This window comes from Equus caballus, chromosome 12, assembly GCF_041296265.1.
Source record: "Equus caballus isolate H_3958 breed thoroughbred chromosome 12, TB-T2T, whole genome shotgun sequence".
NCBI classification, from domain to species: domain Eukaryota; kingdom Metazoa; phylum Chordata; class Mammalia; order Perissodactyla; family Equidae; genus Equus; species Equus caballus.
In genome coordinates this window covers 27,376,866-27,390,049 of record NC_091695.1, presented here as the reverse complement: position 1 = coordinate 27,390,049, position 13,184 = coordinate 27,376,866, and the positions used below count along the sequence as shown (strand labels likewise).

At 35.6% G+C, this 13,184-nt stretch overlaps 1 protein-coding gene across 7 annotated transcripts in view; it reads left to right on the top strand.

Moving 5' to 3' along the window:
- Nucleotides 1-13,184, top strand: part of LPXN (leupaxin) — a 37,517-nt gene that overhangs the window by 8,385 nt on the left and 15,948 nt on the right. For 4 of the 7 annotated variants that reach the window (XM_014729524.3, XM_070229620.1, XM_070229619.1 and 1 more), the window contains 2 exons: nt 373-530; nt 6,873-6,919. In XM_014729524.3, coding sequence (XP_014585010.1) covers nt 373-530; nt 6,873-6,919 — 205 coding nt within the window. The remainder of the gene's footprint in view (nt 1-372; nt 531-6,872; nt 6,920-13,184) is intronic. The other 3 variants (XM_070229622.1, XM_023654095.2, XM_070229621.1) reach the window with 1 other exon arrangement.

The window sequence follows — 13,184 nt, the reverse complement described above, 5'->3', positions numbered from 1 at the left end:
ATATAATTGCTTATGTTTTTCTCATAGGAAAAATATGTAGGATTTACTTTTTTCTAATTGGAGATCTCAATGAATGATAAAAATTAATGCCCTGCAATGTAAGAAGTCAAATTATAGAGTGAGACTATGAAATTCAATGCCATTATAGGAAATAAGAAAGAGGATACAGTAGGTGGAAGCATTAAACATGTCCTGGTAGAATAAACCACATTCTTGAAGTGAAATAAGAAGTAAGAGGAAGATGTTTGAAAATAGCCTTAACCCAAGAGAAGAGGGAAATGTATGGAGGCAGAGTGGGGATATTTAAGGGGATAATTATTCCAGATGACTTCCATATCCTATATTATGATTTTCTTATGTCTTTTAATATAGATGCCTTATTAGAGGAACTGGAACGCTCCACCCTCCAGGACAGTCATGAATATTCCAGTCCAGCTCCTCTTCCCCTGGATCAGCATTCCAGAAAGGAGAGTAACCTTGAGGAGGCATCAAAGATCCTTTCTGTTCAGGATGACACAAGTCCCTTGCGGGTAACTTTTCATTTATTGGAATACCTTGAATATAGATGTTCGAGTGCATTTCTGAAAATTAATTGTATCTCACATAAAATGATGTGAAAGGAGAATCATATATCCAGGAAAGAGAAAAAAAATCCCTCAATGATAACTTGTTTTTTCTTAAAGATTGGCACCTGAGCTAACAACTGTTGCCAATCTTCTTTTATTTATTTATTTTTTTGCTTTTTCTCCCCAAATCCCCCCAGTACATAGTTGTATATTTTAGTTCTGGGTCCTTCTAGTTGTGCTATGTGGGATGCTGCCTCAACATGGCCTGACGAGCAGTGCCATGTCCGCGCCCAGGATCCGAACCAGTGAGACCCTGGGCCACCGAAGCAGAGTGCGTGAACTTAACCACTCGGCCATGGGGTGGACCCCCCTCAATGATAACTTAAAGGTCTTTGTTTTTGGAAAGAGGAGGAAAGTTGAGAAACTCATTATAAAAGAATAAGCCTTTGAGAACTGACTTTTTTCTGGTGAGGGCATGATAACAGAGACTATTCCCTAATTCATTTGGGATATTCTGATATTACTGTTAGGGCATCAGAGATGCATGCTGCAGTTTGTCTGGAATAGCACTTGATCAGGCCAGAAATCACCTGCAAGTCCAGGTGGCAGCTCAGACAAGTGTTCTTAGGGTGACTTTTTAGGGTCACCACTTCCCAGGTCTTACTTGCTGCTATATATATTAGAAAATTCAATTATTAGAATATCCAGAGATGATGAAGCTCAAGAGAACAAACAAACATCTCATAAGAGATGATGTATAAAAAAATCCAGAAATCCAATTTATTAATTTCTAGTTAGAGTTAAAACTATCACATAGAACAGATACTAGTATTTGCTAATATATGTATTCATTTCCTATAGATAAGTCTACGTGTATCTACTTTATAATTAGAAAGTTGTTTGATGAGAATGGAATTAGTGTAAGAGGAATTAAGTAGATGCTGTTTGTATCTGTGAGTTTTGAACTATGATGTTCTGATTCATGCTTATACACTACATGAAATCACTAGTAGCACAGACCTGAAATTGGAGCCCAAGGGTAGGTTCCTCTTTTAGCTTTTCTTCCCTCCAGCTATATGCATGCAGTGTTAAGGATGCACATCTGTCTCTCTACTAGGGAGCTGTTGTGTGTTCTCACTGCTAGATTGTAGCCAGAGACTCCAAACCGGTCCCTTATCCTGCCTCCCTGCGCTTTATTCTCCAAATAGAAGCCAGGATGATCCCATAAGAGTTAAATCAGATCATATCCTTCTTTTACTGAGAGCCCTGCAATGAATTTGCATCTCATTTGGAGTAAAAGCCGTGATCTTTTCCCTGACCTTGTGTGGCAACCGTATATCTTGCTTCACTTGGAAGAGCCCCAGGTTTGTTTGTTTTCTTGACATTCTATTATTGGCTTTACCTTTTACCCCAGGTTTTCTATTATTTATGAAGTTTTCTTATTAGTGTTTGAGTTAAAGTAAACCAGCATCGGTTAATAGACCTCCATTTGGTTCTTCTGGCTTCTTTCATGGTCTCATCTAGTAGCATATAAAACACACATGCAGTGAACAGAGTTCTTATTTCATTATGGCTAAATCCAAAAGATGACTAATGATAACTTGTCTCTGTTTTCCTGATCTAGTTCAGACAAAACCTAACTGATAGCACCCTTTCAAGGATAATATGCAGGGTGCTGGCTGTGAAAGCTGAGGTCAAGCACAGCAGTCAGGAACAGCTAACTCTGGTCCTAGGTTGTGGCAGGAAAGATTTTGAGGCTTTTTCCCCTTGTGGCCACTTGCTATACCTTTGCTCATGCCTTGCCATGGTCCATGTGGTGGCCTGTGAGATGCATGGAACGTCCTCTGGGTCAGAAAGAAATAATGGGAAATTGTAGCTTAATGTTGTACAAATTATATGTAGGAAATAGAGGCTAAGCAGTCTTGCCATAGAGTAGTGTAATCTAAATGTTCTTGTTAAAGCATTTTTGTCGTTAATTGTATGTGTAATGCTAGAACTATTTATTATTTAGTAATGCTTTTTAATTTTGGAATAAACACATTTAGCAGCATTTGGCTCAAACCGAAACCAAAACCCAAATTGCATGTTTAATTTTCTTAAGAAAGTTGATGACAAATGTGTAGTTTGCACAAAATATTTGTTAACATTTACTGTCTGTCATGGGGACAAAAGAGATATCACTGTTTCTTTCAAAACCAGAAGACACAAATATGGTGAAGAAGCATTATCTTCTTCAAAAGTTAATATTTAATTTAAGAAGAGTGTGCCTGAAGATGACAATTCAACATGTGCAGCTGCAGGAGGTGTGTTTATATGTCATTGTGAAGCACACCTTTCAGTTTATATCAAGTAAATTAATTTTACTCATTTTCAGTTTCAAGTTTTCTTGTGATTGTAAGTAAAGTGAGCTGGTGAGAATTAATGAGTTGATCTCTTTTGCAAACCATCAAATAATGTCAGATTGATATCAGAGGCCTATGTTAGAAAATTTGTTAATTGCAAAATGGTTTAATTTTTCATCCAGTTCAAAGTGTCAAAAAAAAGTAGTTAGAAGTTCATTTTTCTGTTGAAAATGAAACATCTGGCATTTTTAATGCCTTTGTAAATTTAGTTGAAATGTTCAACAATGAAGATAAAATGTTCTTTGGAGGTGATAATACGAATACAAATTTTGGTGGAGCACAGCATTGCGGTAAAAACTTACAAACTTAAAAACCTATGGAGCAAAAATATACTTTGAATTGGTTGTGATGTGCACAAAATTCATGACTGCCTCCAAACAAGTTGCAATGTTCTACCAATCAAAATGGAAACTACAATTGTCAAAATTTACAAATATTATGTATATATACCTATGTATCGCACACATATACATAACATATATATACACACACAATCAGATATAACTCATCTCCTAAACTTTTGTAACTGAAGCTGATGTTGAATCTAAAAATATTTCAGCATGGCTGCGTATATTTTCTCTCTGTATTGCCTGTCATCAGCTGGAGTTTAGAAAAGCCTGAGCCTTTGAAAAAATCACTTTGTAAAGCAACCTAAATTTAGGTCACATTATGTGCAAAATCAGTTAGAAATGTTTAATCAGATTATTCAATGAATGAAACATGAGAACTCGGCTTTTGAAGCTTTTAGCAAGTTGCAATTATGTGAAACAAAGCTTGCAAAAAGGAAGCAGCTCACATTTCTCCCTGCAAAAGCTGGGGAGGAACTGAGCAAATCAAAAGATGAGAGCTCAAAAGGTTTAATTACCTAATTTGAAAATTGTACTTTGTGAAAAATCTTGACTTTGACAGAGCTCCTAATTTTAATTGGATAAATTTGTATTCTCTGCAAGAATGGGATAAAATTGTGAAGGCCTATGATTTTACAGTATTTACATTTGATGAAATCTTAAAAAGGATCAAAAATAGAGACAATTTAAGAGGTCTGTCTTGTAAAAATATTCCTGAAGAAAGGTGCTCTGAGTGGAGGCAGAAATAGAGCACCTGTGAAAATATTGGGGCTGAAATATTTACACATTTTAATATAAAAAATAGAATTGAGAATATCATCCATTCAGAAGGAGTGGCTCTGAATTAATAGGTTCATCAGCATCCAGAGAGGGAGTATTTTCTCAATTAAAAATATCACGGTCTACAGAGAAGCATTAGGTAAAAGTGTCCGCAATTTCAAATATATTAACCATAGAACGCAACTTTGCAGAAGATCACAATTTTATAAAAAAATATGAAAATAAATAAGACCATATTGGATAAAATACTTTTTTCAGAAAAATTTCCACATCATAATATTAGAGACAACAATGACTGAGTAACCAAATAAGGTCTGTAATTATTGTGCTATTTTTAAATGTTCAGATAATCAATACAAAAACTTTTTTTTTTCATTTTTTTTTATTAATGTTATGATAGATTACAACCTTGTGAGATTTCAGTTGTACATTATTGTTAGTCATGTTGTGGGTACACCACTTCCCCCTTTGTGCCCTCCCCCCACCCCCCCTTTTCCCTGGTAACCACCGATCAGATCTCCTTGTCAATATGTTAACTTCCACCTATGAGTGGAGTCATATAGAGTTCGTCTTTCTCTGACTGGCTTATTTCGCTTAACATAATACCCTCGAGGTCCATCCACGTTGCTGCGAATGGGCCCATTTTATCTTTTTTTTATGGCTGAGTAGTATACCATTGTGTATATATACCATATCTTCTTTATCCGATCATCAGTTTCTGGGCATGTAGGTTGGTTCCACGTCTTGGCTATTGTAAATAATGCTGCGATGAACATAGGGGTGCAAGGGATTCTTGGGATTTCTGATTTCAGGTTCTTAGGATAGATACCCAGTAATGGGATGGCTGGGTCATAGGGTATTTCTATTTTTAACTTTTTGAGAAATCTCCATACTGTTTTCCATAGTGGCTGTACCAGTTTGCATTCCCACCAACAGTGTATGAGGGTTCCTTTTTCTCCACAACCTCTCCAACATTTGTCATTCTTGGTTTTGGATGTTTTTGCCAATCTAACGGGTGTAAGGTGATATCTTAGTGTAGTTTTGATTTGCATTTCCCTGATGATTAGTGATGATGAGCATCTTTTCATGTGTCTATTGGCCATCCTTATATCTTCTTTGGAGAAATGTCTGTTCATGTCCTCTGCCCATTTTTTGATCGGGTTGTTTGTTTTTTTGTTGTTAAGCCCTGTGAGTTCTTTGTATATTATGGAGATTAACCCTTTGTCGGATAAGTGGCTTGTAAATATTTTTTCCCAATTAGTGAGCTGTTTTTTTGTTTCAATCCTGTTTTCCCTTGCCTTGAAGAAGCTCTTTAGTCTGATGAAGTCCCATTTGTTTATTCTTTCTATTGTTTCCCTCAACTGAGGAGTTATAGTGTCCGAAAAGATTCTTTTGAAACTGATGTCAAAGTGTGTACTGCCTATATTCTCTTCCAGAAGACTTATTGTTTCAGGCCTAATCTTTAGGTCTTTGATGCATTTTGAGTTTATTTTGGTGTGTGGTGAAAAAGAATGGTCAATTTTCAATCTTTTGCATGTGGCTGTCCAGTTTTCCCAGCACCATTTGTTGAAGAGACTTTCTTTTCTCCATTGGAGGCCCTCTGATCCTTTGTTGAAGATTAGCTGTCCGTAGATGTGTGCTTTTATCTCTGGGCTTTCAATTCTGTTCCATTGATCTGTGGACCTGTTTCAATACAAAAACTTTTTAAAAAAATATTTTGCTTTAATGTTCATAACTGTGTATCATTTGAAAACATTCTGGAACATTCTATGTTGCAAATAAGTTTTGAATAGAATTATTTTATAGGTCTCCCAATATAATAAAATCAAAATTTTGGTCAATAAATAGGTATTTCAAAAATTATATAATATTGATTATTTTTAATACCATCTTTCACTCTCAGAAGGATCACAGTTGGAACAATAAATTATATGGTCACCCTACCTGCATGATCTGACTCCTTTTCCTCTTTGCCCCTGTCTCACTGGTTCACTCTGCTCAGGACACACTGGCTTCCTTTCTGTTCCGCTGATGCTCCGGAGTTCCTCTCCCTGCTGTTCTTTCTGCCTGGACCATGTTACCCCTGATATCTATATGCTTTCCTCATCTCCTACCGGCCCTTGGTGAGTCCTTCTCCAATCAATATATTTATAATTGCCATCTCTCCCCTGTTTCCTATCTCCCACTCCCTGATTAGTTCTACGTATTAATTATTTTTTTATATATTAATTTGCTTATTACCTGGTTCTCACCACTGCAATGTAAAGTCCAGGGTAAACAGTTTTTGTTCATTTGTTTTGTTTTGTTTTTTTGACTTCTACAGCCCCAGCCCTGTTACATGACAGGCACTTGATAAATATTTGTTCATTAAATAAATGAGTTGCTGACCAACTACCCTTTAGAGTCACACAATATTTCTTTTGGTGTGTTAAATTTAATCCTGTTATAATCTTCCCCTAGACACTGGCCTGTCTAGTTAAAGGGGCTTTGCTCTGGCTCATTTTGCTTAGTTCTTATCTGGGTATGATGACTTCTCTATTTGAGTGCTACCAGGGCAGGGAGGGGACCACCATTATTTGTTCATGTGCCAGCGACTCTGCTTAGAATTTGCCCTTTCTCTGTGGGACGGCTGGTGTTTCCCTGCTTTATGAAAGGAGATCTCAGAGATATGCTCACTATCGGTCTCCTTTAGAAGCTAAAAACATCCTCTAACTCTGGGTGCCGACATTCTAAGAACAGAAATTCATTCTTTGCTCTTCTCTGTCACTATGTCTTAGGTGCAGCTCGTGTATACTACCAATATCCAGGAGCCCAATGTCTACAGGTATTGGTTTTTTTTATTAAATACTTAAAGTTATTAGATAATTGTTATCAATCTGTGTTTGGACAATAATTTGCTTTGCAAGTGTTTATTATTAGAACTCCTACTACTCTCCTCCTCTTTCCATAGTCTTTGAACACAGGTGGAATTCTGCCAGGCTGACTTGGCAGTTTCTCCAGGTGCCTGGCTTCTGGATGGGTGTCCAGGCTGGTGGGCTAGCTATTTCCTTCACCACCTGAAAAAGTGGAAATAATCCAAGTCACCACAGATGTTTTGGCTCAGCTATACCAGATATTGTGCTCTGATTCACAGAAGAGAAAAGACCTAAAGAAATTTCAGAAAGTTGCCAACAAAATCAGAGCTAAAATCAGGGCTGATCTAAGACAGTGGATCTCCACGGCAGGCTCATGAATATATACTTCTTCTTTCTGTATTTCCTCAAAATTTATTTAGCGGGTGGAGGGATTTCCTTTTAATAAAAGTTACATATTGACACAGATCCATGTCCTAATCATTTCTACTGACCAAAGCAGAATTGACAATCTCAAAAAAATAAAAAGGCCACTTTTCTTGTTCTCTCTTTAGTTACAGCTTGCAATTTTGAAAATCAGAATTCTGGGCAACAAAGGGCTTAAAATGTATCTAATAAAGGCTCATGCTTGGTAAAGGGTGCAACACTACACTGATCTGGTTTCAGAATTGCAACCAATGGAGCATGCATACACCACCAAAATAGGAGAAGGACCTATGCTATCAGGAAGTCTGTTTTATAACTTTCCACTTCAGGGCACTTTCTACTTTGCTGGGGGTAAGGTCAGTTTATTAATATATATTGCCAGTTTATTTCAGTTCCAGGAAGTTACCTGGTGGGCATGCCCCCTGGACCTCTCTGTCTCTCCCCCTCATAAATAAATCAAAACAACAACAAAGCAGTGCTTGGTACACAATAGGCTTTCAGTAAATATTTGGTTTTTTAAATCTAGGAAACCGAGACTTTTAATAGAAATACTAATGAACACATGAACATATAACAAGAAAATCATCCCAACCAACAGCCATTTTCTTGTTTATCTGGCATTGTGAGCAATTGATGGCATGCCAATACTAACTTATTGACACTCCCTCCCCTGTAGTATGAGTCTTTGGCCTATTTCCCACCAAATTCGTTTCTTCCTCTTCTCTTGCTCTGCTGTGTATTCCTGGGGAGCTGACCACTCTGTCCACTGGATTTTCCAGGCTTCAGGGTCAGTTGCTTTTTGCTGGCATCAACAAGTAGGAGGCACTGTGCAGAGACTGGAGGATGAAAGGCAGGGCAATTTAGGGCATTTGCTTGCTCAATCTCTGTCTCTCCACAGTGTCTCTCAGCAGTTATATCTCCTTTGTGGCTTCAGCTGGAGCAAAACAGGTCTGCTGTGGTTCTGGCTTATGCCTGTTGACCTGGGCCCCTGGGCTCTGGGAACTTTGCCTCATTTCTTCCTCCCTTTGACCTAATGGCTTCCTGCTGTGGTTAATCTCTGGGTTCCCTCAATGTCTTCTGTTTGCTTCTGAGCTCTCCCATCACCTGTGTAATCAAATTTCTGATTAAATTCCTTCTGTTTACTCCCAGTGTTTGTATTTTCCTGAGTGGACATTGACCAACACACTTCTCATTACTGAATGATACTTGCTGTGTAGGTCTGTGTGGGAGAGTGATATGAAATACAGGTGACCTGGTAAATATGTAGTAGACTGATACAAATCCTAAGGCTGGTATAATTCAGAGCTCACAAGGCTGGCATGTGCAGATAGAGCATGAGACTCAGAAACTAGATTCCTGCATTCTTTTTCCATCATTTTCTCTGGCTTGCTTAAATAAATGGGACATTGCTTTCAACCTTGAAAGTGTATTCAATACCAGTTGTGAATATAGCAATGTAATGATATTTCTAAAGTAGTTATATATCAGTAGCAATATGAACAATAATTTTGAAAGTATCTTTTACATGAACAAAAACAGTTTTGGTAAGAATAGGGAAAAACAATTCATAAAAATATTACAGGGGAATGAATGGGGGAAAAAAACTCAGCACAATGAAGTCCTCCACTTGAGAAGTCTGGATTCTTTTAAATGCATCTCTTGTGATTTGTGTTGTTAAAATCTCTGAGTAATGAAGTAAGTTGTGGCTGAGGGTATAGCAAAACACCTTTACCGTCTTCAAGAGTTCAGGGAAAAAAATCACAGGAGCTCTGACTTGAGGTTCCTCTCTTCAGGAACATTTCCTGTAGTGATGTAATCATCTACTCTTCAAGGTCTCTCCTTTCTTGTTTAGAATATCATATTGTCAACTCAATTACTATTAGGGTATCATGACGATGATCTATTTCTCTTTATACACTGCACTAGGAGTTTAGTTAGAAACCAGTGAGAATTCTTTGAATAAACACAAGTATGCCCCAACTGTGAGATGGACAAGATTATACAGACCCATACAGGAAACATTTATTCTATGCTGGGGCACAGGGCAGAAGAATGTGCTCACAGTCCAGCTGCCTTTCGTACTTCTATGACACACACCTGTGGCAGAAATTACTAAGGGATTATGACTGAAAAGAGTTGTGAGGGAGAGCTCCTTTGCACTTTCTTGAAAACCTCCAAAGACTGACTCAATCACTTGCATACCTCACCATTTTTGTTCCCAGATTAAAAAGAAAAAAAATCTTAAGGTCTGGCAGGAGGCCGTGTTGTACCTAAAAGACAAAGTCTTTAAGAAGTGAAGACATCCACTTTCCTCCTACATTTTCCTTGTTGTTAAATACTCAGACATAAGTAAGTCACTAGTGGGACATGTTGACCCAAAAGACCGTTTGTTTTTTCTTAGGAAAGGAAGATATCCATTTTCCTTCTACATTTTTCCTGGTTGATAAATACTTAAAAATAAGTAAAGTAGTAAGTTTATGTTTTCGGTTTTGAAAATATATTTAGTGAAAGACTTGGAATAGTTGGTCTGTTTATGACATTGTGTGTGTGTGTGAGAGAGAGAGAGAGGGAGAAAGGGAGAGAATCAGTGTCAATGTCAGTTTGGTGGGTTGTCAGCTAACTTCTCTTGGTCATTGTTGATTATAAACTTACTCTAGAGTCAGTTACCTGTGTGTGATCCAGCGGTTCCACTTCTCAAAATTTACTCTATGGAAATAATCAAATATGAGTGCAAGTATTTATTTAGCAGTATTTATTATAAAAGCAAAAATCAGAAATAATGTAGGTGTCTAACAGTAAATGATTGGTTTAATAAATTATGGTATATTATACATTTGAAAATTATGTAGCCATTAAACATCATTTGGAAGGTAGTTTAGCATAGTGATAAAGAGTAACTCTGTTATTTACCAGCTATATTATGTAGAGCACCATTTTTAACTTCTCTAAGCCCCACTGTTTTCATCTGGGGGTGACAATACATGGCTCTTAAGGTTATGAGGATTTAAAGAGGACACCACTAAAACCCTTTACAGAGGGTCTAGCATAGTGTAGACACTCAATAGATGCTATCTATTGTGGTTGCAAAGGATGGATAGGGATATGAAAAAGTGTTCACTTTAAAACATGAAAAAAAATCCTAATTTTCTAAAATTGTATACAATCATAGAAGAGTGTAATGATATAAGCCAACATGTCCAGAGTAATCAATTGCCTCTCAAAAGGGGGATTATGTGTGGTTTAAATTTTTCTTTATATTTTTCTGCAGTTTAAAAATTTTCTACACTTACATTAATTTTATATTTAAAAATATTTTTTAATAAAAACTATAACACTGTGACTATATTAATGTACTTTACTGAAGGTTGTTCATAGAGTTATTATACCTGAATATGTACATGTGTATACATGAGAACTGAACTACTGATGGATGCCTCATTTGCCCCCCCATCACCTTGTCTGTTGGCCGTGCACATGAGCTCTTTTTCTAGTACAGATGACCTTTGTTTTAAAAATATAACTTATATGCAATTATTTTATAAACTCATGTGTATAAAAAAGTCAAAGAAGTACCCTCTGTTCAATACTGCTGTGAACCTAAAACTGCTCTAAAAAATAGTGTCAAAATAAAAGTCAAAGAATTCAGACCATGTAGACTCTCATTCCTCCCACCACCTATTTACTAGCCCTCTAGGTTAACTGCTGTCAGGTGTGTCTCCTTACAGACCTTTGTGTATGCATATTCGCACTAATGTATATGTGCATATGTGTTTACATAAAATGAAGGGTATTTTTCATATTGTTGTGGGCTTTGCTTTTTGAAGTTAACAATGTATCTTATAAGTCATCCTTAGTTCGTATAAATCTATGCCTACATTCATTTTAGCAGCTTCATACTATTCTATAGCATGGAGGAACCGTAATTTATTTGACTCTATCTCCATTTATTTTATTTAAAATTTGCTCATAAAAACTGTACTATTTTTATGTTTTAAGGAACGTCTTTGTACATATATCTTAGTAGATATTTCCAATTTTTCTGTAGAATGGAGTCTTGAAAGTGAAATTGCTGAATCCAAGGATATGTATATTTGAAATATTACTAGATCCTGCTTTGCAAAGGATTTTATAAATTTACATAGCTACTTGTAAATATATATGTATATATATAATCCTGACTTTTGCCAATACTGCTTATTATCAATCTTTCAAAATTTTGACTAATGGGTAAAAAATTGATATCTCGTTTAATATTCATATTAAAGATTGAGAATAAGCATGTTTTTATGTAGTAATAAACATTCAAATTTCTTTTTCTGAAACCTGCTTTTTTAAAAAAACTCCTTAGCTCAGGTTTCTGTTGGGTTGTCTTTTTATTATTGATTTATAGATGTCCTAATATTTGAATATTATTTATCTTCTTTTATTTATGTTTAAATTGTTTTTGAAATTATCTCTATTGACATTTTTTCTTTTTTGACTTCACTTTAGAGTTGTATGCCTTTCTTAGGAAGGTCTTCATCACCCCAAATTATAAAAAATGTCTTCCATTTCCTTCTAGAATTTTTATGTTTAAAAATATTTGTATCTTTAATTCACTTAAAACTTATTTGTTTGTATTGTGTTACAGATCTAAATTTATTGCGTTCCAAATAGACTGCCACACATTTTGAGTTGAATAGTCTGTTTCTGATTATTTGAAATGCCACATTTACTGTATGCAAAGTTCTCATAGGTACAGGAGTGTTTCTGGGTTCTCTGTTCTACTCCTTTGATATATTTGTCTGTTTCTTTAACAACATCACTCAAATTTACTTATTGTCATTTTATAGGAGAGCATATCTATTGAGAGAAGTCTTACCTCTTCATCTTTTTTTCTTCAAAATTTTCTTTCGTGTTCTAGAGCTTGAATTTTACCATTAGCTTATTAATTAACTTGAATAATTCTATTAGGATTTTTATATGAATTCCATTGAATTTATAGTTTAATTGGGTGAAACTAACATTGTATTATGTGTCTTCATTTATGTGGGTCTTCTTTTACTTCTGCCAGTGGCTTTTCTTCATAGAAGTCTTGCACGTTTCTGGCTAGATTTATTCTCTAATATTTTTAAATTGTTTTGTTGGTATTGTGAACACGTTCTTTTTTTCCAATTGGATTTTCAGATTGGTTACTGCTGGTTTATAAGAAAGACACCAATTATTTCATTTTATTCTTGTATCTGGTAACCATCCTGGTATTTTCTCTTCATTCTAATAGTTCAATCATTTATCTTATATTTTCTAGGTAAATGATCATACCGTCTATTTACAAGGAAGTAGGAGGGAAAGTGCTTTAGTTTTTTCTTTGAAATGTATAAATCTTATTGTTACTTTTAAATGAATTTGATAATGCATTCTGGAATAGTATTGAAGACCAGCAATGATAGTAGAATCCTTGTCCTCTTCTCAATTAGAAATGTGTTTATTATTTGACTCTTAAATATGAGGCTTGTTATAAATTTTTTATAGACATATTTTATCAGGTTATGGAATTTTTGTTCTTTTCCTCAATCTTCAACAAGAGGAACATGGTTGAATTTATTTTCAACTGCTTTTCAGCATCTATCAATATGTTTATAAAATCTTTCACTTATTTGTTAGTATAATGAATTATATAAATCCTTTTCATAAAGTTGAACCATCCTTGGATGACTGGTGTAGACACTGCCTAGCCATGATGATTTTTAAACACGTTTCTACTATTTTAATTTAAGCTTCTCTCTCTTTCGCCCTCTGTCTCTGTCTCTCTCTCACAGACACACACACACA